A 25449-nucleotide genomic window follows, 5' to 3' on the forward strand; every position below is an offset into this window, starting at 1 on the left:
CTCTTGCACTCCCCAGGGCAGCTCTGTAAGAGGGGACACGGTTTCTGGTCACTGTGCATCTGCTCTCCCTGTGGACCAGGTGGCGGATGTGCCTGCAGCCCTGTGGTGGCCTTGAGAAGCCTCAGAGCTGGGCTCAGACCCTCTCCCTGGGTCAGGGGCAGCATTTCGGTGTCCGACAGGGAGCTGAGATCTTTGGTATTTGTGCTGCAAATATCTGTTGGTGCTGATGAAGGAGGGAATGACTGGGCTGGGTTCCTGTGGTTTGAGGCTGCTTGAATTTGCCGGTGCCCGAGCCTTTGAGGTGCCCAGGGGGCAACTTGGGGGCAAAGCTGGAAGCAGGAGAAAAGCTACAGGCGATCAAAAAGTGCAATATATTTGTGGGCGGTTGGCCATATACATAAATTGTAGTTTATGGGCTAGAAACAACCATGCCAGTTCTGTTCCCAGCCTAATTTCAGCATCAATTTTGGCGTCATTGCACCGGGAATGTTTTTATATCCTGGTTCCCATAGTGCCTGGAGAGTGGCAGAGTGGCATCGCTCTGCGGGAGGCAAATTGGATGGCTTGCGGTGGGGAAACACGCTCTGAGAGTTACTTGGTTGTGAGCAGAAACGCTGGTTTTTAACCCCAGGCGAGGGCACTGTGCTGCCAGCCTTGGGGTCCCTCTCCTGCTTGGTCCATGCCAGGGTCCTTCTGGGAGTGCAGGCTGGTGTACGGTGGAAGATGGACCATGAAACCCAGACTAGGGTAGAAAGGGGAGAGTTCATATCAAGGGTTTAACCATGCCATGAGGATTTGGCTTTCCTTACAATCATAGAATCATTCAGGTTGGAAAAGACCCTTGGGATCATCGAGTCCAACCATCAACCATGCTCTACAAAGTTGTCCCCTAAACCATATCCCCCAACACCACATCTAACCGACTCTTCAACTCATTCAGGGATGGTGACTCAACCACCTCCCTGGACAGCCTATTCCAGTGTCTGACCACTCTGATGTCTAGTCTAAACCTACCCTGTTGTATCTTGAAGCCATTCCCTCTTGTTCTAAAGGAGATGGTGCTGTCAAGATCTCCCTGCTTTGGTGAGGGATTTAGGCAGGATTGAACCACCTGGGAGTTCAGACCAAAAAAAAAGAACATTTCTTGGATGATTCTGGTGTATCGATGGGATTAGAGACTTAAGTACAACGCTTGTTGTCCAGGCATAATTGAGTATAGTGGGAAAGGTGATTTTTTCCTGCCTGGTGGTGTGGTTCCCCTGCTTTGAACAGGGCTGGGCAACTCCTGCCTGCTCACTCTGCTATGCCACAGCCCGTGCGTGCCCAGCACTGCCCACGCCTGGCACCAGCAAACTGCCCTGAACCTTCTCTCTTGTATTAATGACTGGCTGTCTGCAAAAGCCAGAGGTTGACTCCATCAGTGCTCCCCATGTCCTCTCCTCTCCGTCCTTTGGCATCTGCAGCAAACAGCAGCCCATGCTGGTGGTCCAGTTGTGGTGTGCAAAGAGCTGGTGAGCTACATAGATGGCCAATTTATGGTCTGATCAACCTTGAAGGTTTGTACCAGGAGTTCCTAAAAGATTCTGTTTTCTTGCCATTTAGGGTGTCCTTACTGGGAAGGCTGGAGCTGATCCATTTGCTATCTGGGATGTGCTGATCCACCATCTAGACCTTACTGGGAGGGAAAAGATGGGAGATGCTGTTGGGAGCACTGATAACCATGCTCTGCAGGGCCTGCTCTGTAGGATCCCCTGTTTACCAGCATAGCCACTAAATTAGGAGCTCTCTGGGTCACCTGGGGAACCACAGCCCTGGTATCTGAATACTCTTCCCAGCACCAGTGGCAATGCCAGGCAGAGGTGCTCAGTCACTGTGTCCCTGATGGCTGGGACCGTAAGGTGCCTCCCATTCCTGCTCCTTTGCAAAGAACCGGCTATTATTTACCTATAATGGAAAGGATTAGGGACCTGATTTGGCTTTTAATTGAATGAGGGTTGAGGCCTTGGTATGGTAAAATGCTGCTGATTCACTCTGGGAGGCGGCGAGGGACGGCCACTGTTCCCAGCACTGCCAGGCTGCACCTCCCGCCCTCCCCAGGGACAGGGGCTGTCTCACAGGGTGCCTTGAGGTTGCAAAAGATATGGACGCTCAGCCTGGAGGCAGAAAAATGGGCTTCTGCTTTTTTAATATATTTTTTTAAATAGAAAAACAGGGGTATGTATGAGGGATGCGGTCTTCAGGGGTTGGGCAGGGGTCAAAAGCCACTGGGATGCTCTGCCATCACCTTCCATCATTCGGAGCAGCAAAACAGAGCAGGCTCCCACTACAAACCAGCATGGACCTTGCCCAGCACGTGCCTCAGGTTTGGGTAGATTGGTGGGGGGCTCTCTGCTTTCCCACCAGAGCACAGTGGTGGGAGGCTGCGTCCTTGCAGGTTGACGCCGCAGCCTTGCAGAGGAGGTGGAGATGGCGAGAACACCGCTTGAGCCGTACCTCGAGAAAATTGCTTACCCTAGAATTCCCCCGTGTAACCGTATCGTGATTCTTAAGATCCATTTTGCCACAATTTTACTGGGTCTAGGAGCGCGCTCCTGGAATTTGTAGGTAGCTTCACGAGAAGCTAATTGGCCCTGTGGTACTTTCCACGTGTGGCATTTCATGGATGTGCTCGCCTTTCGCCTTGTTTTTATCAGCCTTGCCTGCGTGCCGTGCTGTCTTGGTAGGCAGAAATCACAGCAGAGGTTAAAAAAAAAAAAAAAAAGAGAAAAAGCATTAAACTGTGGGCTGTTAGAGCTTTTCCAGCAGTGCTGTCTTGGTAGGCAGAAATCACAGTAAAGGTTAAAAAAAAAAAAGAGAAAAAGCCTTAAACTGTGGGCTGTTAGAGCTTTTCCAGCTCCTGTCGCTGGAAGCTTTAAAGACTTTAATTTCTTTTAGAGGAGGGTTTTGGCTTTGTGGTTCCTCTGGCTGTCTCTGCTGTCCCAAACAGGGGCTAAGAAGTATTTTGCTTTTCTTTTTATACTAGAGCAGACGCCCCTTCCCTGGGCTGGCTTGAGACCAAACCTGGTTTCTGCCGGGACCAGAGGGAAAAATAATGCTGGCAAAGAGACTTGCTTGTCCTACTTCTCCGCCTCTGCTGGTGTGCTGGCACGGGTCAGGGGCTGGGTTGCAGTTTTATCATTAAACAGCGATGCTGGGGCCTGGAGGGGGGCAGAAAGTGGCAGGGCCATGCCATGGGGTGCTGAGCAGCGTGGCTGACCGGGCACAGCACAGGTGCTTGGTGGTGCTGGTGGCTTCATATCAAATTGATTAGGTTAGAAAAGACCTTTAAGATCATCAAGTCCGCCCAACTGGATGCTCAGCCTGGAGCCCCCCCGCCCCGTCCCAGGGAGCAAACAAGAGAGGGGTTTGAAATACTGATTTCCTCTGAAATGCCAACTCGAGAGGGTGTATTTATTCGCTGAGATTGTTTATTTGTTTTCCCGTTGGGAAGCGCTCAGCCGCTGTGCTGGCAGGTAGCGAGGAGGAGCCTGGCTTGCCAGGAGCTGCCACTCTCCTCTTCTCCCCCCCACGCTGCCAGGAGCTGAGATGGGAAGAAAGAAAAACACACACCCGTGGCAAACACGTGCTGGGCCCGTGGGCTGGCCCTGGTGGGCTCTGCAGGGAAGAGGGGCCAGCCCTGCTTGTCCCGGCTTTGTCCCTTGCCCAGAGCACTGCTCCGTGTTCTCCGGAGCAAGGAACACCAGCCATGGAAACCGTGTTGGGAATTGGTTAGTCCAGGACAAAGGAAAACACCAATGGATGGAGAAAGCTGCTGTTTGTAGCTGTGGGAGAGATGGGAATGTGGATGGATGCAGGCAGGGGAGCCAGGGTTGCCTGCACCTCCTGGCAGCGTTGCTCGTGGGGGACCGTGGCCGCCACAAGGTGCAAGTGGTGGCAGTTGCAAGTGGTTGCTGAGGTCGCAGTGAGGCTACAGGTACACGTGTTGGGCACATGTCCACCCGTGGCTCTGGGCAACCCTGCTGGTGCTGGGAGAGGCTCCAAGCACTTCACAAATGCAGCATGGCCAGTGTAGAGAACCGGAGCCTGGAAAGCCTGTTTCCCTGCATGGATCTGGTTGATGGGATCCATGGAACTGGTTGATGGGATCCATGGAACTGGTTGAGTTCAACCATCAGGTTGAACTCTCTATCCTAATCTTGTGGCCCCAGTAAGGTCCTGAGAATTGGAGCAACCTGCCACAGGCATGAGTACCTGCATGGCCGTGATAACCCGGCTGCAGCTGGGTCATGCAAAGAGCCAGCTAGACAAGCAGGAGTACCTGCACAGCAGTAATAACCTGGCTGCAGCTGGGTCATGCAAAGAGCCAGCTTGACTTTTGCACAGGGCCATGGCTATTAGCAGCCACGAGTGGAAACAATTTGTCTCCTAAGCACAGGCATTAAAGCAGCGCTGGAAGAGCATCCGTGCTGCTAATTAAAAATGCTTGGCAAGGCCTAACGGGAGCTAGTCGGCCACAGTTCCTTGCTATAAACCCAAAGGCGTCTTGTGGCACAAGGGATTAGGACTGTAGGGAAGCAGGAGGGCAAAAAGAAGCAAGGAGCCTTAGGAGATACCAGGGCTGGGTGCTGGGAGCCTTCTGTGGTGCTTTTCCAGTAGGAGAAGAGCATTTATTTGGGGCTGGGGGTGGGGGGAAGAGAATCAAGTCCTCGGTAGCTTCCAAAATACTTCCTGCAAGGCAGTGCTTTGTGGGCAGATCTGTGTGCCACAGCCTCGGGGGAGAAGGGGCGTGCGGGTCTGGAAGCCCCCGTGCGGAGCCCAACAGCCGCCCGCAAACCACCCCGTGGCTGCCAACAGGCTCCTTTAGGTGTGAAGCATGAGGCCTGCTTGCAGAGACTTTTAACACCCTCCAGAGCAGCTGTAAAACACCGAGCTGCTGCAAGGAAGGGGGTTTTGCAGCCAGAGTGACTCAGCCACCACCACCCGCTTCCCGCACGCCCTGGGTGCTGCGAGGATGCGAGGGGAGGAGACCCCGCGGGGAGCACCCCGGGGTTTGGGGGTCTCCTCTAAAAGTGGGGTGCAACAAGGCTGAGGTGAACCTCCCTCTACTCTGCACTGGTGAGGCCACAACTGGAATACTGTGTCCAGTTCTGGGCTCCCCAGTTCAAGTGGGACAGGGAACTACTGGAGAGAGTCCAACGTAGGGCTACAAAGATGATTCAAGGACTGGAGCATCTCCCTTATGAGGAGAGGCTGAAAGAGCTGGGACTCTTTAGTCTGGAGAAGAGAAGGCTGAGGGGAGACCTTATCAATGCCTACAAGTATCTCAAGGGCGGGCTGAGGGAGGAGGGAACCAGACTCTTTTCAGTAGTTGCCAGTGAGAGGACAAGGGGCAATGGGCACAAGTTGGAACATAAAGGGTTCCACTTGAATATGAGGAAGAACTTCTTCACGGTGAGGGTGACGGAGCCCTGGAACAGGCTGCCCAGGGAGGTTGTGGAGTCCCCTTCTCTGGAGATTTTCAAGACCCGCCTGGATGCTCCTGAGTAACATGCTCTGGCAAGCTCTAGGCAATCCTGCTTCAGCAGGAGAGTTGGACTAGAGGATCTCTATGGTCCCTTCCAACTCTAAAATTCAGTGAAATTCAGTGAAACTTCACCACGTGCACGGGTTGGGGTTTCGTGCTGCTGAGCGTGGGACTGGGTTTTCAGAAGTTGCCTTGAGTTGAGCCGGTTTTGACCAGGAAGCACCAAACCTGAGACCTTCTGCTGGAGGAGAAGGGTTTTCAAATGTCAAGCATCCATCCTTTTTTGATACAGGGGCTGTTCAGACAGCCCTGATTTGGGGCTCCCTGGTAAAGGGAGGTGTGTTAAAGCACTGGCCGTGCTGGAGCACATGGATTGGAGATGGGTGTAAGGATTGTCTGTCCTGCTCCCTGCCAGGTCCCTAGCTGCACTATTTGAGTGGCCTTGCTTTGGCTCAGAGGAGGAATGTGGTGCAAAGCAGTTATTTTTCCGTGTGTGTGCGTACAAAATTGCTCATTGCTTGTTGGCATAAATTCCTGGGGTGTCATAGTTGTCCCTTGGGATGCTCAGCACTCAGCTGCACTCCCTGAAGCACCCACGTGTGAACAGTGTGAGCAGGACCTGAGCATCATGCAGGTCTGGGTGTATTTCTCCTCTTGCCTTTTGGAGAGTGAGGGCACTGCCTGGCTTTATGTGCAACCAGGGGCCATGGAAATTAATGACTTGACCAGAGAGCAGTTTGCTCTTGTTGGTTTTGTTTGGACCTGGAGCTGAGCTGGGAAACCTCCTTGAGCCTTGGTGCTTCCAGGAGCTGCTGCAGCTCCTTTGGACATCGGTGCCGGTCCCCTGAGGTCTCTGCTACCAAGGTGAGAGCTGCAGTGGTGCTGGCCACATCCCAAAGGTTGTAGGGACTCTGCAGTGAGGGCGAGTGGTGCAAAGACCCCCCAAAACAGCACCTGCCCTGACACCACGGTGATGGGCAGAGCGCTGGAGGAGCTCACGAGGGCCAGTGATGCAAAGAACCCCCCAAAACAGCACCTGCCCTGACACCACGGTGATGGGCAGAGCGCTGGAGGAGCTCAGTACAGCAGTGGTGTCACGTCTGGAGGCTGAGTCTGCCCTGCTGCTCCTTTGGGTACTGTGGAGAATGAAGCTGGGAGTGTGATGGGTAACGGTGGCTCCTAGCAAGAGGTGGTACTGGCTAGAGCTGGTGTCTGGGAAGAGCAGGGAGAGAGGCTGGAGAGCGGAGGAGGTGGGAGGAATGGCAAAAGGGGGAAGCCACTTGGCTTTTTTAGCCCTCTGTGCCCTGGGACGATGCCAGGCTCTCGAGCTGGAACGCTTGCAAAGGGAAAAAAAAGGAGTCCCTCCTTGTGTGTTTTAAATTAAAATGCAACACAAAAAAAATATCCTGTCGGGGAGGTATGAAAATTTAATCAACACCCAGTGCTCTTAGCAGCTCAGTAGCAAGCACAGATCTTAATGCCTCTGCAGCTATTCCTGGCGGCTCCCGGCCGTGCGGGCGAAGTGAGGTGTTCTGGGGGGGGGGACAGGGGCGGCCAAAAAGTCCCCGGCGCTTGTGGCACTGCAGGACAGACCCCCTTCCCACCTCTTCCTCTGCGGCGTTAAACGCTGAGCGTTTTAAGTGGGATTGAGTTAGTGAGGACTTCAGAGAGAGGAGACTTTGAGTTCCGCCCGAAAGGTTTGAAACCTTCCTAACTTTTAACGAAATGAGCTATTTTTCCCCAAAAAAGGCTCCCGTTGGTGCCTGAGCTGGCGGCTCGTGTGCTGCCAGCCGTGGGTGCCGGAGCCCAACCCCAGCAGGCACACGTGTTCAGCAGCCAGCCTGCTTTACCCTCTTTTCCCTTTGGAAAGAACGGCACTTTCTCCACACTCAGCAAAGCCAGACCCTCACCAGCTTGCCAAATGTTCCTGCCTTTTTTTTTTTTTTTTCCCTTTTTTTTTTTTTTTTTTTCCCCCCCTTTTCCCTCTGTGTGTGTGTGTTTGCTGAAATGACACAGCAAGAAACAAACTGTGTCTGCTGGATCCCCAGCTTTGCAGGCATGTTCTATCAAAAGCTCCCTGCCCACACCCTCCTCCCTGCCCGCACGGGGAAAGTCTTGTTCCTAGACCGTCTGCCGGCAGGAGTGGAGGATAAAAGGGGATGGTGGAGGCACCCATGTTCCACCACCGATGCTCCACACTAGACCGTCTGCCGGCAGGAGTGGAGGAGCCCAGGGGATGGTGGAGGCACCCATGTTCCACCACCGATGCTCCACACTGCTGAACACCTCCAGCTTCAAGGAGGGGAGATGACAGCGGGGTGTCTCGGTGCTGCCTACCTCATCTTTGTTAAGCCCAGGACCTGTAATTTCATTAGTGGGTTTGGGGCTGGAAATTGTCCCGGCTTTGAGAAGCTTCTTTCATGCCTCTGTGGTGGTGCTTGTGCTGCTGGACATCAGGGCTGGATTGCTGGGTGTGTTGGGGTGAACTGGGGTCCTCAGTGAGGTTGCAGGTGGGTCTGTTGCTCCAGAGCATCACAACCAGAGCTGGGGATGTTCCTGCATCTAGGGAACGTATCGTGGGGTTTGAGCTGCTTCTCCGGGCTTGCAGTGTGCTCAAAACAAAGCAGGGATCCAACCTGGCAATCGTCAAGCCCCATTGAAAACACACCCCAAAATCATCATCCCATGAAAACCATGCCCTGATGAGGCACACAGGCTCTGGGTCCAGCCAGAGGGTCAGCAGCCAGTGTCTGAGCCCTAAGGAAATGCTGGTGCTGCCTTAGTCAAGCACTGGGTCTGAGGAAGGCTGTGGAGCTTTGCAAATCCTCCATCAGGAGGGGCAGATAGGGGACTGTCCTCACCTGGGGCTGGGGAAAGTGCAGGAGGGGTCGAGGAAGGTGAGGGTTTGGTAGCAGAGGTGTGGGCATCCTGAGGGGTTGCAGCCAGGGATTGCTGGGGGGAAAGGAGGAGGAGGAGGAGATGGTGGTGGCACGTGTTGGGACAGTGTCTGCGGATCGGCGCCGAGCCATCTGGGTGCAGTTTCTTGGTGGTTCAGAGAACAGAAGAAAAATTGGTCTTCATGCCTATTTCAAATGTTTTGGAAACACTTGATTTTTAGTAACGCTTCTAGCGACTCATTTTTTTGCATTCCACTTGGAAAACAGAAAAATTGAAATATATTGGGGTTTTTTTTTTTCCTGTCTCCCCTCTCCTTCCCCTTCCCTGCACACACACACAGACACGAGCGTGCCCACGTGCTGCCAGGCTTCCTGCACCCCTTTGCAGGGACTTTTGCCTGTCCTCAGCACCTCAGAGCATCCCCAGGGCCAGCAAAAGGCAGCACCTGCAGGTAGGACATGGGGCAGGAGGTGCCCACCCTGCCTGGAAGACCCCACCGTAGGGCCGTGGCAGGATGCATCCCGCTGCGGGCCAGCCCCGGCCCTGCAAAGGAAATGTACCAATTTCCTCATTAACCTGATTTGGAAAAGCAAAGCATTTTCATTCAGATCTTGTCCAGCGCTGGGGTCGCTGATGGATACCAGGCAGGGCTGGCGGGGAGCGAAGCATGGCCCTGCATGCAGGAGGGCTATTAAATTATCGCTATTAAAGGGAAGAAAGAGATCTGTTACTGCTCTGGGGAGAGCAGCAGCTGGTGTCAAGGTCTTGAGGGAACAGGTTAGGCCAGGGAATCTGCTACATGGTGGGTTTTTTTCATTTCATTCTCCTCCTTTTTGCCAGAGTATGGAGATTTTGAGGCTGTTCCTGCTGGCCTGCCTGTGTTTCTCAGCTGGATGCAGCCGTGGTGATGTTGGGGGGATGGCATCAGCCGTGATGGGGGCATGGTGCGTGTCACCACGGGGCAAAGCCCATTGAGAGTTGCCAAGCTGAGAATTTGGCATACATATCATACATATCATGGGAGCTGTGGTGTTTTCACACTCGCTTTCCCAGCGGGTCTGCTCTGCTGCCACACTGGATGTCACCACCAGGCAAAGCCTATCGAGGGTTGCCAAGCCGAGGATTTGGCATACAAATCATGGGAGCTGTGGTGTTTTCACACCCGCTGTCCCAGCGGGTCTGCTCTGCTGCCACACTGGGCAGCAAGCCACTGGGAAGTGCTGGGGAAGGCAGGCAGTGCACCCAGGGCAAAGCCTTCTGAGATCCTGGCTTTCTCCAGGATTGCAGCTGAGGGGACAGGCAGACCTCTTCTGCCTGGCTGTGGTGGTTGAGACAGTTTGGTGACCCTGTCCCTGCTCATTAAAGTCTGCCTGCAGTACAGGCAAAGCCATGGATCCTTGTGGGACCTCTCCATGGAGTGGGAGATCCTCAGCAGAGGACTACAATGACAGCAGGATGGGGCCACCGGTGCTGCTGGAGGTCCCATGGATTTTTCTCCCACAGCTATAGCACAGCACTGCTGTATCCCGTGAGCACGTCACGGCCAGTTGGTTACAGTAATGAATGTATATTACCCCAATCTAATTATGTGCTGTTTTGGTCTGGATTCAAACAGAAATCACAGAGGCTCTCTCCTAATGCAGATGGATTTTGACGTCTGGATTCAAACAGAAATCACATAGGCTCTCTCCTAATGCAGATGGATTTTGACAGGGGGCTTGACTGCCTATGGGGCATCAGCACAGCCAGTTGGTGTTGGCCAAACTGGTCACGGTGGTCTGTAGGACCAGAAGTGGGGTCCCAGCCCTGTTACTAGACACTGGAGAGTCAACGAGGGCAGATCGCTGCGTGAATGAAGTCGGGGGGCTCCCCATGTCCTGCTGTTCCCCAAATGAGTTGAGTGCCCACAGCCCCAGTCTCCAGTTCCCCTCCCGAGCTGGTGGGCAATGAGTGGCCATTAAAGGCACCCTGTACAGGCAGAATTCGCTTTCTGTTTATTTTTAGGTAGGAAAGACTGAATTTGTAGGTCTCTTTTTTTTTTTTATTATTATTATTTCCCCCCCCTTCCCCTATAGCAAAGAAATCCTGAAGTTTCCCATGTGAAGGCAGCCCGAGGGAGGGTACGTGTGGGCTGCGAGCTTGTGCTTTGCATTCGGCTCGGGTATATATTTAGATTTCTTTAGATTTCTGGCCCCCCGAGTGAGACCTGCTTTTGCAGCTCCCTGCGCCTTTTCCCGCCCTTTGAAAAAAAACCAAAAATCAACAAGCAAAAAATCCAAAAAACAAAATAAGAGCTGCTGAAAGAATAACCCTGTGCTGGGGGTTGAGAAGCAGGAGCTGGTGGGGGCTCCTTTGCCAGGTAGGGACCCGCCGTGTCGGCTTCATTACCCCATGAGGGTCCTGCTCCCACTCTTTGGTGGTGTCATTCATAGGCTTGGAAGCCTTGCTGGCAGTTGGATGGGTTGTGTCCAAAATATGACTGTGGTGGTTCAGCTCTGGCTGGGGGTCTCCACCAACGCCTTGGCATGGGAAACACCCTTGAGGGTGTAGGTGCAAAGGGTGGACAGGGCACCTTCCACGCTTTGGTGAAGCTGTGGCTCCCTAGTCTTCACCAACAAGCTCACTTTGGTTGCGTTGGTGTGTCACGCATACCTGGAGACAGCAACAAACACATTTCTCAGTCTGGTGGCCATGGGAGAGCTTGGGTGGTTTTGGCTGGTAGGGTGCATATCGAAAAGGTGGTTGTTTGAAAGGGAAAAAACAGCAAAGATGAGCCATGAGGCAGCTTCTCTGTTTCCCAAAGGGCCTGGCTGAGTGGTGGGATCTCGTCTCCAGCACAGGGAGCCAGGGGTGGGAGAGAGGAATTTCTTCATTAAAGGAGTTACATGTGATTTGGGGATTGAACTTCCTGTGTCTACCCTGACCTCTGTGCATGAGGGTCTCCTGGTACCTTCAGCAAAGGGGAAAAAAAATGGTGGGAAGGTGCAGCAGACCAAGGCAACGAACCACTGCCTATGGAGGGATATTAAGAACAAACGATGCCCCAAAGGGATGGGAAAAGGGGCTGCTCGGTCAAGACAACTACACCCAGGTGCAAAAGAAGTTAAGAAGTGCTCTGGGAGCTGCCAAAAGTCACACTGACAGAGACCTCATGAAGGATGCTCAAAGGGGCAGCGAGCGGTCCTTGACTCTGCAGATGGAAGCGAGGCACGGTGAAATGACAGCTGGGGAGATTTGAACACAGGTGGCTATTTCACCCCGACTTTTGGTCAACACCAAGACAGAGGCAGCATAAAGGGCTGGATAGTGGGAATGAGGACACCGGCACGAGTGGCAGCTGATGTGGAAGCCAAGCGCCGAGACCATCGCACCCATCAGCCCAACGCTCAGGATAGCTTCCCCTCCCCATGCTTGGAGGGAGCTGGCACATGAAATGGCAGGTCTGGTAACAAGTATTTTTAACAACTCCATCGAGTTGGGGGAGGCACCATCTGACTGGAGAATAGCGAATGCGATGCCTATATTTAAAAGCGGGGGGAGGAGGGGAAAAAAAAAATAAAAAAGTAAGGCAGGCAGGAATAGGGCTGTAAGCCTGACCTCGATCGCATGCCATTTAGGAGCGGGTTTGGAAGGCAAAAGATGAAAATGAATCATGGGTTTGCCAAAGGCAGGTCACTCCAGGCTAACCTGGCATCAGAGACCTGGAAACGTGTAGAGCTGCTCTTTGTAGTAGTGAAGCTTTTGCTGTGGGAAAGCGTTAGTGAAGTGGAAAAGAGGGGAAGGAGAAGAGGAGCTCTTCAAGGCTGGCAGGGAAGCGAGCAGTGTCGGGATGGCACTGGGTGGTGTTGAGGGGATATAGTGGCTGGCGGTGACCGGCAGGGCTCGTTGGGGATGAGTCACAGGTTTTCCTGCTTCCAGCTTACACCATTTACTGGTTTCCTAGAGCTGAGGGGACAGAGGCTGCCACCTCAGGCTGGAGGAGTTGGAGGGCTGGAGGAAGAGATGTGGGATGCTGTGAGAAATGGAAAGCCATGTGCTCGTTGAGTAACAGCAAAGATATCTCCTAGGAGCCCAGGTCTTGCTGATTGGGAAGTAGCAGTGTGGAGGAGGAGGAAGGAATGAGTGAGTGAGCACAGGGTGACTGCAGGTCATCAATGCCCTGGAGAAGGAGGGAGGTTTGCAGGCAGGATGGCAAAGCCTCGGTAGCATCATGCAGGAATGGAGTGGGACCCATCAGAATCACTCACTCGGGTCTCCTGTGTCCAGGGAAGATGAACTGAGCCTGGAATGGAGCAGGGAAGGGGCCACTGGATAAAACATACAAGAGACAACTGGAGGAACCTTGTTTTGGCTAGCAAAGCAGAAGCTGGGATTGGCCATGATAGCTATCTGGAAATACATCAGGATGGGAAACAGTATTTCAGCCAAAGGCCAATGCTGGTAAAAGAACAGATGCATACATAAAATGACCGCAAATAAATTTAGGTTGAAAATTAGAGCAGCCGTTAGAGAGTCTGCTTGAGGAGCCTTCCAGTGGGAATATCGAATTTTTAAGGTTGAGTTGACAAACGTCACGGGGAGGGTTTCCATGATGTGAGGGGGTCAGCAGTTGTGTGACGCCCTGGTGGTCTGTGACCTCTTTGAGGCAAATGCAGCCAGGTGTGGTGGTTTCTTGGGTTTCATTGGCAGATGTTCTTCAGCTTTGGGAGTGGAGAGATGGGAATGCTCATGTGTGTGTGTGCGTGCGTGCATATGCACGCACCCATGCTCTTCTGTGTGCTGATACCGTCCTGCACTGGATGCTTTGTGGTCATGCTTTATGCCACGGGCTAGAGAAGCAGTGGAAGATGCAGAGCCTGTAGAACACCAAGCCCCTTGTGTTTCCCAAACAAGCCCCCTTGTCCCCCCAGCTGGGCCCTCTGCAGCTTGGGTCCTGCAAAGGTACTGGAGCAACTCTTCCAGCTTATTGGGGAATAAAAGGCAAATTTTGCAGTCGGAGTGGCTGAGCAGGTACCAGATGAGAGGCTGGAGCCACCACAGCCTGGCTGGGCATCACCAGCTCCTAGGTTTGTAGGGAGCATTGGGATGTGTCCTGGGAAAGTTTATCTTGGTGCTGGAGGGTCCTGGCAAAGCTAGCACCAGCCAGGGCATCCCCATGGCTGCTCAGGCCAGGACTGTTCCTGGGGCTGCTGGCATTGTCCTGGGTGGCTGGGACCATTCCTGAGCTTGCTGTGGTCAGTAGTGTGTTCTTGGGTATGTGGGAGCCACTGGTGGCTGGCAGTGCTGGACATGTAACCTCGGAAAAACCTCTAAAATCTCTCTAATCCCCTTTACCTCCACCCCCATGGGAGCTGGGTACACAAATGCATGTAGAGGTGGAGATCACAGACAGCCTGTTCTGGCAGGTCCCTGCTAAGCTCCTGCTTCAGCTTTCCCACCTGAGTGTCCCTGGTGCCACCAGCTTTGACCACGTCCACAAACTGCAGTGGGAAGAGGTGGTCTGGGTGCTGCTGCTGGTGTTACTGCCTGATAACCCCCGGGAAATTTCCCTCTGCTCCATCATCTCATCCCTGTCTCCCACTCCATCTCCTGCTGCATGTCATTGCACATCTCTCTCTCAAAGGGGAGAATGCCAAAGGAGGAGTGGTGATGGCCCATCCGTGGGGAAAGATATCTCCTTCACCTGTAGGAAAGGAGACCTCATCTGTTTTGCATCCCCTGTGCCAAGGGCCTTGGGGAAAGCCCATGATTTTTGGGCAGGAGCCAGTTTCAAAGGCGAGCAATATCAGTAGTGTGTTCTTGGGAGCCACTGGTGGCAGGCAGTGCTGGACATGTAACCTTGGAAAACCTCTAAAATCTCTCTAATCCCCTTTACTTCCACCCCCATGGGAGCTGGGTGCGCAAATGCATGTAGAGGTGGAGATCACAGACAGCCTGTTCTGGCAGGTCCCTGCTAAGCTCCTGCTTCAGCTTTCCCACCTGAGTGTCCCTGGTGCCACCAGCTTTGACCATGTCCACAAACTGCAGTGGGAAGAGGTGGTCTGGGTGCTGCTGCTGGTGTTACTGCCTGATAACCCCCGGGAAATTTCCCTCTGCTCCATCATCTCATCCCTGTCTCCCACTCCATCTCCTGCTGCATGTCATTGCACATCTCTCTCTCAAAGGGGAGAATGCCAAAGGAGGAGTGGTGATGGCCCAGCCGTGGGGAAAGATATCTCCTTCACCTGTAGGAAAGGAGACCTCATCTGTTTTGCATCCCCTGTGCCAAGGGCCTTGGGGAAAGCCCATGATTTTTGGGCAGGAGCCAGTTTCAAAGGCGAGCAATCCTGGCACGGGTGGCAGGTACCCATTGGTATCTGGGCAGGGAGCTGAAGCCCAGCCAGACTTGGGCCGAGGGGTTGCATGATGCCTTGGAAGCTGATGCCATTGCAAAGGGTGCTGTTAGAACAGAGCATGGTGGCCTGGGTGCTTCTGGAGGGCGGTGATGAGCATTGGCTATATGGGACTCTCATGCATCATTCCCGAGAATGCCAAAGGAGGAGTGGTGATGGCCCAGCCGTGGGGAAAGATATCTCCTTCACCTGTAAGAAAGGAGAGCTCATCTGTTTTGCATCCCTTGTGCCAAGGACCTTGGGGAAAGCCCATGATTTTTGGGCAGGAGCCAGTTTCAAAGGCGAGCAATCCTGGCACGGGTGGCAGGTACCCATTGGTATCTGGGCAGGGAGCTGAAGCCCAGCCAGACTTGGGCCGAGGGGTTGCATGATGCCTTGGAAGCTGATGCCATTGCAAAGGGTGCTGTTAGAACAGAGCATGGTGGCCTGGGTGCTTCTGGAGGGCGGTGATGAGCATTGGCTATATGGGACTCTCATGCATCATTCCCCACCTCCCTGCACTTGCTTCTCCCACGGCTCTGAAGAAAGGGGCTGGTGGTGGACTGTGGCTCTTGAAAGGTGCGGAGCCAGTTTCAAAGGCGAGCAATCCTGGCACGGGTGGCAGGTACCCATTGGTATCTGGGCAGGGAGCTGAAGCCCAGCCAGACTTGGGCCGAGGGGTTGCATGATGCCTTGGAAGCTGATGCCATTGCAAAGGGTGCTGTTAGAACAGAGCATGGTGGCCTGGGTGCTTCTGGAGGGCGGTGATGAGCATTGGCTATATGGGACTCTCATGCATCATTCCCCACCTCCCTGCACTTGCTTCTCCCACGGCTCTGAAGAAAGGGGCTGGTGGTGGACTGTGGCTCTTGAAAGGTGCAGGGCTTTGAGAAGACTTGTGTGGTCTCCCTGGGAGGAAAGCATTGAGTCTTTCCAGATGCTTTCCCCAATCTCAAAGTCCTTATTGCTCCTTGGCACTGGGGTCTCTGCTCACAGCATCCCCCTCCCTGGTGCTCTGGTCAATCCCTCCAAGTGGGATGTGTTGGCATCGCCCTTCCTGCCTTGGGCTCGGTGTCAGGGTGGTGGGGATGCCCAGCTGAGAATTCCTGCTGACGTCTCGGTCGCCAGAGGAAGACTCCAGCCCGGTGACTTTCTCTCCCTCGTGGGAGATGAGCTTCTCCCCTTGCAGAGCCTCATCTCGGCTCCTGCACTGGCTGACCGGGAGATGTGGTGACAATGACTCAGACGAAGATGAGGGCTTAATTAGCACGGGGAGAGGAGGGGAAAGAGAGAGAGAAAAGAGAAAGAGCCTTTCATTGCAACAAGATTGATACCACCTCCCCCAGACAGTCACGTTCTGCCGCATCACCCTCCAGCCCGGCGTCATGTGCGCCGTGCCTGACACCGCAGAACAAATGGGGCCTGGGAAGCGGCTGCGAGGTACAGAGGGGCACTGCTTTATTAAAAAACCTCGGTAAATAAACGTCTGGAGGTTGCCAGCAGGCTTTTTAGCTGTCGGGCTTTGCCCCGGGGTTAGAGCTCCCCTCCTCTCTCAGCTCCTTGGGGTGGCACACCCAGGATGGGGAGGGTGTCTGTGATTTATTACCGATGATGCCATCAACAAAATGCCCGTGTGAAGGTGTGGAGCTTGTCCACACCAGTTCCTTTCCCCCTGTGCGTGGAAGGACAAGCACTGGCTTGTCTCTTCTTTAGCCACCAGCTTCCCTGGCCCTAAGGCACCCCTATAAATCTTTCCCTCTTCACCGGCGCCGTGCTCAGCCAGGGCTGCTTTCCCCTGTCTTGGTGGGATGTGCAGGGGAGCACTGAATCAAGCTGCTGGGGGAGGCATGCTCAGGATGGTCCCTGTGCCCTCAACACCATGATTTTGGGCTGCACACCCCTGAACCTCTTGCTTGCCCACCACCGAGGGACCGTAGCACTGTCTTACAGCCCCTGTGTCCCTGCAGGGATGGTAGGAGGAGGTGGAGGAGAGCGGTCTTGCCCGATGAGGGTTGGAGACCGTGGAGGACAGTGTGACTGGGACGGGTTGTTGAGGGGCATCAGGGTGCTACTGGTTGGGAGCTCCCCTGCACAGGCAGTGCCCTGTGCCCATCAAGGCTTGGCAGGCATGGCCACATCACCCTGAGGAGCCTGGTGTGATCAGCCTGGAGGGACAATTACCACCACCCTGAAGCTAACGCACCCTCCCTCTGCCACAGGTGCTGGTGTTGAAGATAACGTCACACATGTTTTTTTCTTTCCCCTCCAGACCAATGATGCCTTAGGAGCCACGTGGAACTGGCTGTACTTCATCCCCCTCATCATCATTGGATCCTTCTTTGTCCTCAACCTTGTCCTGGGAGTGCTGTCAGGGTAAGCGAGATGCTGTCCTTCTCCTCCGAGCCATGCCCGTCATGTATCTCTGAGCCCCGAGGTTGGCCCCTGGTACTGCCATGACCCCCAAGACCCCAGTAGCTGGTTCCCCCTGTCCCCTCTACCCTTGCCTGCCCCACAGTAAGGGATTGCTCCCCGGCTCTGCTTAGCTCCTTTGCTTCCTGGGGAGCTGGGAAAGGAGCAGCCCTGAAGGTGCTTTCTTATTGTTTCTCCTGGCTGAGAGCTCATGGTTTTGGTCGCCTGTAAGAAATGGTCAGTGTTGATCTTCTGGCTGCTTGGGACATGCTGGAAGGGAGAGATTTGGAGGGGGGGCTTATGGAAAGGTGTTTGAGTTCGGAATGTGTTTATAGTGGGGCGTGCATTTGCTGGCTGATGGAGTGTGGTAGGTGTGGATTGGGATGGTTTTGGGGCATGTGTGGGAGCGATGTGGAGCACCTCCACTCTGTGTGGGCCATGGCCAGAAGGATGTGCCCCGCACCAGGTGGGGATATGGACTGGCGAGGGTCCCTGGGGTGCATGTGGACAAGCCAGGAACACAGGGACAACACATCTGTCCCTATTCTGCTCTTCCCAGGGGGAAAGAGGTTTTGATCCAAGCCATTAAGCTGGGTTTGGAGAGAAAAAGGCTTCTTGTCTCCATGACAATGAACTGTGGTTGCATCAGCACATCCTCAACCGCTGGCAGGGGTTGGTGCACGGGGAGAGCATGCCCTCTCCTGCACTGGGAGGGGGATGTAGGCTCCTATGCCCTTGATGTAGTGGCAGCAGGGACCCTGTGCCCAGCAACAGGTAATTTTTTCCTAATTGCCCATAATGGCAAAAAAAAGCGCCGCTGTAGGACCGGTTTGACCAGCTGGAAAGCCCTGAGATGCAGGGATCAATGTGGAGACTGGCCCTGGTCATCTCTGTCACTGTCCTAAATGTCCCTGTGAGTTCAGCTGTGGTAGAGGTGGCTTCAGAAGTGCTTCTGAAGAGGCAGGTTGGGCATTGGGGTCTGTTGGTGGGTTGAGTTTCCCCAGCTCTCTGTGATCTGGCTGAGTCCAGGGGCTCTGGGGACAGGCTGCAGGAAGGGCTTCATGGTGCCTTGTAGGGAGGGAGCTCTTACAGAAGACAAAGGCATCCAAGCAGTGTTGGGTGGCTTTTGTATTTCTTCTGCCACATCCAGCCTGGGGATTTGAACAAAGTCCAACTGGGTCTAAGTGTCGAGCAGGAACTTTCCTACAAAAGCCCAGAGAAGGGAAGTTAGGAAGCTCAGGGCTAGGCAGCTGGAAGCCCCTTATTTTGGTGTTGAAATGTGTCAACGTGGCCTGTTGTGTGGACACTGACGCTTTTGGTGCTGATATATAGAAGAGCTGGGGAGGGACTCTTTGCCAGGAAGGGTAATGATAGGACAAGGGGAAACGGTTTTAAACTGGAAGAAAAAAGATTCAGATTAGATATCAGGAAGAAATTTTTTACTATGAGGGTGGTGAGACACTGGAACAGGTTGCCCAGGGAAGTTGTGGCTGCCCCATCCCTGGAGGTGTTCAAGGCCAGGCTGGATGTGGCCTTGAGCAACCTGGTCTGGTGGGAGGTGTCCCTGCCCATGGCAGGGGGGTTGGAACTAGATGATCTTTGAGGTCCCTTCCAACCCAAACCATTCTATGATTCTATGATGCTGAAAACAGCTTTGGGAGACAGCAAGGTAGCCTCGGTCTGGCTTGCAAGCCAGCCACTGGCAGGAGAACCACAGGGTGGTTGGTGGGATGCCCATCTCATGCCCTGGTCCGTGCTTGGTGCTTTCCTGTGCCAGGCAGCTGATCCTGCGCCCGCTGAATTGGATGCAGTTGTCTAGGGCTCTTCCCAGGCGCCGGCTGGCATTTCGACTGTTTGTTTATTGCTAATAGGGTTTGTATTGGGGAAGGATGCAAGTGGGTGGGTGGCCTAATTGGCAATGGAGATGCTCTCGTGGTGTGCCAGATACCTAGGGAAAAGCACGACTGCTCAGCTCCCTGGAGGGGCTGAGCGAGGTGAGTGGAGGTGGCGAGCTGGGCTTTGCCACCCCATGGCAAGGCCACCTCAGGTGCCCTCCTGAGACAGCAATGGGCATCCCCTCTGGCTCGATGGGTGCAGTAGCTCCACAGTGGCAAAGCTTCCTCTTGCCAAAGCTGCTGTTGGAGCCACTGAGGGTGCAATGCCAGGCAGGAGAAGGTACTTCTGCATGCAGACAATGCCCGTCCTTGAGTGCAGTAAAGAAGGGCTTCGTTCCTCGCTTTGCTTGCTTAGTTTTTATTGTTAAAAAACACTTCTCGCAACCCTCTTGCGCTGGAAGAGAGCACTTTGGCCGTGCTGCGGGAGGGGAAGGGTGACCTTTCCATCCCCCAGTCTCTGAGCTGGATGAGGAGCCAGCGTCTGGCTGGATCCCCCTCGCACGCCCAGAGGCTGGGCTGAGCTGGGAGGGGAAGGTCACTTTGGGGATGAGCTCCATGGAAACAACTCCACGGGAAGGAGACCTTTCCCTGGCATTACAGCACTGCTTTGGGGAGGACAGGCAGCCATGCCTGGCTAGCTGAAGTCACAGTTGCTCTGTTAACTCGGGGCGCAGTGGTGAGCAGAGAGTCCTGGTAGCTCACTTACAGAAACCTGGACACACGTTGGTGGCACACTGCACCATCTACACTGGCAGATAATGAAGTCATCTCGGGCTTTCTAGCCACCTTCTCAAAGTTCACGCTTGTGAGCTGCTGCAGAGCTGCCTCCCTGCCCTCACTTTGTCTTGGCAGTGGTTTTCTTTGGGGAAACAATCACACACCCCAGGCTGGTCTTGAATGCGAAGAGGCTGCAGGAGGACATTTGTATGTTTAACTTGCCACCGTCAGAAGTTTGCCAGAGCCCAGATTTAGCAATCTTCTGGTTGCGATGCGCATCTCTCCCAACAGTCAGTTCCCCAACTGTTAAGCTGAGGCATGACCTCCGTGATGTAAACAGCCTGGATCCATCTGCTCCTAAGCACAAAGTATGTGGGAGAGGAAAAGAAATGATTTCCATCACGCCGAGGCTCCTCGATTTTTCTCTCTAAATACTAACACGCACACATGCACTGGAATTGCATGCAAGGCTATTAAGAGGAGATGGAGTCGCTCCAGGCAGGGGCTTGGAGAGCCAGTTCTTCTGGGGCTTTGGCATTTATTACTGTGTCTATTAACTTTCCCCCTCTATGGGTGCAATTACGGATCAATTAATTCCAACTGAAAGCAGGAAGGGGAAAAAAAAAAATAAAAATTGGCCCTGTTCCTCTTTGAGAGCATTTTGCAGGTATGAAGCCCAAGGAGAAGTGACTGCTCAGCTTTTAAAGCTACACAAGCTACCGAAATAATCCTGGCAGAAGGGAGTCAGTGGGAGCAAGCGAGGATGGAGCATCAGCTGAAATGCCATGTTTTCTGCCACGTGGCAGCTGGTGGATTTGGGAGCTCGGGAAGACCCTGAGACTCATATCAAGCGTTGCCTGCTGCTGTCCTGTGTCCCGAGGTTGGTGTCATCCAGCACTTTGCTGCGGTGGGGCAGGAGGCACCTGCAGCTCTGCACCTCTTCCCAGGGAGAACTGCTGCAGTGCAGAGAGAGAATTGCATGCTGCAGCCATCTCTGCTGTGGGATGGGTAGGAGGGGTGGATGAGACCTCCTCCCACCCTGTTGCTGATGGCCCGTTGTGTGCGGTGCCCTGCGGTGGGTTGGCTTTGTGTCAAGGGGATGCAAAAGCTGCAGGTGCCCCACACCAGAGATTTGCAAAGATCTGCTCCCCCTTCTTTGTGAAACGTTGTGGGTTTTTTTGTTCAGCTGCTTCTCGTGTACAACAATTTGGGTTTGCGTGTCCATGCTGCATCTCCAGAGCAGCAGAGACCGGGTGGGAGCTGTGCTGGCTGGTCCCCACTGCCTGTGGCATGCACGGTGCCCTGGCAGCAGTAATGCCATCCCAGTCATGACTGCTGCTCACCTATTCTGGCCACTGCAGAGGTCCTGCCTGCTTTGCCCCTCCTCCTGGCGAGAAGATGGCTTTATGTCTAGCTTGTCTCTGGGAGCAAGAAGATGAAAGAGTGAAGATGAAAAATAAGCCATGCTTGGAGGTATAATGTTGAGGACTCATGCAGAGTTTCTGATACTAGACAGGCTATGTTTTGACTCTTTTCTGTCACCTTTTCCTCAGCTCCTGCAGTAAAGCCCTCTTCTATTCATTGCAGCATGTCCTCTTGAGGTAAACCTGTAGTGAACTTCTTTCCCCTATGCAATATTGTACTTCCAGCCCCTTTCCAGGGTGACAAAGCTCTATAATCACCGGAATTCGTGGTCCGCAGCAATAGCTGAGTGGGTGCAGAGTGGAAGGGGATGCTGGCCAACCTGGGAAGGCTGGGTTCTTGGGTCTGCCAAGCAGAAGACCTCTGGAAGCTGCTGGCAGAGCAAGAAGTTGAGCATGATGGCAAGAAAAATGAAATCCATCTGCCTTGTACCAAACAAGAGAGTAATTTAAATCCTCCTAATTGCTTCCACTCATCCTGGTGATGTTAAGTCTTTTCTCCCTTTAAGTCTTTTCTGCCCCCCACCCCCAGCTCTTGCATTAAGCCTTTGAAAGAAACGACTAATGTTATAATTAAAGGATCAATTTGGCAAGATTTCTTTGTCTTAAGATCTTCTTTCTTTCAGGTTGGGTTAGCGCTGCGTTCCCAGTCTCCGGAGAGTTTTCTTCAGCTCCTTCAGGAGCCTTCTGTACCATCTCTGAAATCTTTTCACTTCACTTAATTTGAATTTTTTTCCCATCCAATTTTGAGGCATAACAAACGATGAATAAAATTAAGCTTTATAGCAATTAATAATAAGGGCATTGAAAGAACAAGTGTACATTTTCAATGGAGGCAGGGTTTTTTTTTGCCGGCTCTACACAAAACTTGGGCACCGTGCGTTCAAGCTGGATCAGGTGATTTGAAGCCAAAAAACTCTGGGAAAAGAGGATTAATGTCTTGGAAGGAGGCGGTTTGTGGAGGGAAAAGCAGGGAGACGCGTCGCCACAATGCAGGAAGGCTTGTGGGGACACCATGAGGGACAGGAAGATGCCAACAAACATGACTGAGAAATTCTGCCCCAGAAGTTTGAAAGCTTGGAAGCAACGTTGGGTTTTCTCTTTAATGATTGTAACATCTCAGGGAGTGGCTTGGATGAGATGTAAAAACGGCTGTGCCCATTGTGTGTTTGGGGATTCACTAGCTGGAACTGCTTTTGAATGGAGGTGTGGGTGTAATGGGGAGGGGGGGCTGTGATGCCTCCTGCCAGGTCCCCCAGCACCGTCGTGGGTTGCATGTTGGTGGGGCCACGCTCGGTGAGAAATGGCTATGCTTGTCACTTTGTTCTGGGGAAGCTCTTGTGTCAACGGCACGGTATTTGAACATGAGTGAAGCAAAGGAGCCTTTGAGATCTTCATCTATATTCAGCAGCCAGGTGGGCATCCATATTCAATGAGTGCCTCTCTGCCTTGCTCTGCTGTACCACCTTTCTGCGGAGGGCCTCCAAGCCCTTTGCAAACAAGCTGCCTGACAAGAGACACGTGTGTCTGGTGTGCTGTGTCCCCTGGTGTTACAGGGAATAACGACTCTGCTTACCGCCAGCCGGACAGGATAAAAAATAAAAATAAAAATCCACAACAAAGCAACGACTCGGTGACTTTCCACTTTGAGTTCTCTTTGCAAATGATTTGCCAGCGTCTTCCAAATGCTTCAAATTTCCTCTTATTCATGCCTCCCTGCAAATCTGCTCTGGGGATCCTGCTTACAGCCAGCCGGACAGGATAAAAAAAAAAAAAATAAAAATCCACAACAAAGCGACGACTCGGTGACTTTCCACTTTGAGTTCTCTTTGCAAATGATTTGCCAGCGTCTTCCAAATGCTTCAAATTTCCTCTTATTCATGCCTCCCTGCAAATCTGCTCTGGGGATTGCCTGTTGTCTGCAGGCTGTGGGGTGAAAAGACTCGGTTTTGATCCTCTCGACGAAGCACTCAGCAGATAGTTCTTGCTCGCAGATTGCTTTTGGAATTGGTTGTTCCAGATAGTTGTAATTTCCATCGTCTTGGTAAATGCCAGCAATCGTGCGGCCGTGGCTGCAGCTGTTTGACTCGAGGGATGGTTTTGGAGATGCCCAGTTGCTCCATGACCAAGTCTAACTTTGCGAGGGGGTGCTGGGCACTCCTGTTGGGTGAAGTAGACAGGACGCCCGGAATGAATCATGGAGCGTTATCAGTTCTTTGTATCGTGTGGGCGGCTGTTTGTTTGTTTTGCAGCGGTGGAGTGACATATCTAACAGTTGCATTCCGTGTTTCACACTTGATGGTTGGTTCTGAATTCATTGTATTTGTGTGTTGGAGGCGTCAATTAGAGTGCTTGGAAGTTCCTGGGAAGTGAACGTGATGAAATGTTGAAAATCTGTGATTTTTATATTTTTTTCTTTTCCACGCTGTAACTCACCTGCAGTACTGGCCCCGCATCTTTCATCTGCAGATCGTTATCACTTGTGAAGGGGCACTATAAAACTGTTCTCTGCTTCCAGAGGATAAAAACTGGAGCATAGCAGGGAAGGGGAGGAGTGACATTTTCCCAGCGCTGCATGAGCCAGTGGGAGTGATTGCGAACAAAGCCCGGGGCTCTTGAAGCAGTGAAGCTGCGCTGCTCATACCAACCCTGCCTGATAAGAGGGAAATAAAATCCAGAGCTTGAATCTCTGCTTCTCCCTGCTGGGGCTGCCAGACCCTCTGCCACCTCTCTGTAGCCTTCTTGCAGCATGGGCTGGTCACGCTATCGCTGTCTTCCGTGCATCATTGCAAATGACAGGCTTCCCTGAGCCATGGGGACAGGGATGCAAAACCCCAGCGTTGTTACCCTTGGAAAAATGTTGAAGCTGACACTCTACAACAGCAATGTCAGTGGCTCCCTTCTCCTGGTGATGTTTCTCCTCTTTGCCATTTATTTTTCTCTGCTTCAAAACAATAAGGTCTCTAAACTGTTGGCTACTCTGAGCACAACACAACTGTCATGGAAAACCTGTTTGTTTTTTTTTTTAAAGGTCACAGCAGGATTGAGCTGAAAACAAAGCAAACTTTCACGTGTGGTTTTCTCACTTTGACCATGAAATAATTCTTATTCTTGGCCAGCATGCATGAAGTGTGCGGAGAGGGTCTGATCCCACTGTGAAACACAGAGGCTGGGCTGGACACCTGCACCTCTGCTGGGATCCATTGGTGAGGGACAGGCTTTGCAGCGAGGTACAGCTGATGCCCAACCATGTTCCCAAGTGATGATCCTGCTCCTGGATGAACAGGAGCCCGTTGACTGAAGCTAACTGTAGACAAGAAATAGGGATTACTGGAGAGAAGAGGGGGAGGTATTTCAATTTCTTGCTGTTCAGTGGGCTGTGTTCCCCATCAGCAGATGCAAAGTCTGAGTTCTCTTGTGTTCTTCACTGCTTTGAGTCATTTCAGTGTCTCCATTGCTGCTCTGGCTCTCCATCAAATACCAATTATTTGAATTCTTGAACTTCATCTTCAAGGCTGCCCAAAGCCTGGACCTGGGGGATCTCATTACACAGCTGGCCAACGGTAGCCCTGTCCCTGCTGCTTGAGGCCCTACGTGGAGCCACAATGGCCCATATCTCTTTAAGCTTATAAAAGGAGCTCTTTAGTGCTGGGAGCCTTGACTTTGCTTCTGGTGGCTCCTCATCTGGAGGCCCTCTGTCTGCTCCCCACTTGTGGAAGCAGTTTCCCATTTGGACTGCCTTCTCCCTGTGTCTTCATGTTGTCATTGCCTTTCCTTTCTGCCTCTATTTTTGTTCCCTTCTCCTCTTAGCGTGGGGTGTCAATGCAAACTGGCATGATGAGGTCTTTCTGAATTGTTCATGCTGCTTGGTATCAATCCTGCTAATACAAGCCCTTTTAGGACTTGGATGAAGTGACAGACTTGTAAGAAAATCTGATTTAAATCACAACCTCTCTCCGAAGTAGAAGGTACCCGTCAGCATCTGCCCCTTCTTAAGTGGGACAGTGATGTAATGGGTAATCTCAGGGCTGGTATCTCCCAGCTCCTTCCCGTTTTACCATTCGATGTCGCCAACAGCTTGTCAGCTTTTCATTCCCCAACTCGTGTGTCTGCTGGCGCTCTATAAATGTGCTCTCTTTAGCATCGTCAGCTGTACACTCCGCTCCTTGCTGCAGCTTTGTCACAACGCGGTGAACACGTAACTCCCACCGAAG

General features: G+C 52.8%; 1 protein-coding gene across 2 annotated transcripts in view; it reads left to right on the top strand.

The window, feature by feature from the left end:
* CACNA1E (calcium channel, voltage-dependent, R type, alpha 1E subunit) overlaps window positions 1–25449 on the top strand; it is a 189671-nt gene that overhangs the window by 87053 nt on the left and 77169 nt on the right. For both annotated transcript variants that reach the window (XM_014943403.1, XM_014943404.1), the window contains exon 10: window positions 17063–17166. In XM_014943403.1, the coding sequence (XP_014798889.1) occupies window positions 17063–17166 (104 nt within the window). The remainder of the gene's footprint in view (window positions 1–17062; window positions 17167–25449) is intronic.

This window comes from Calidris pugnax, unplaced genomic scaffold, assembly GCF_001431845.1.
Source record: "Calidris pugnax isolate Ruff unplaced genomic scaffold, ASM143184v1 scaffold63, whole genome shotgun sequence".
Classification (NCBI taxonomy): domain Eukaryota; kingdom Metazoa; phylum Chordata; class Aves; order Charadriiformes; family Scolopacidae; genus Calidris; species Calidris pugnax.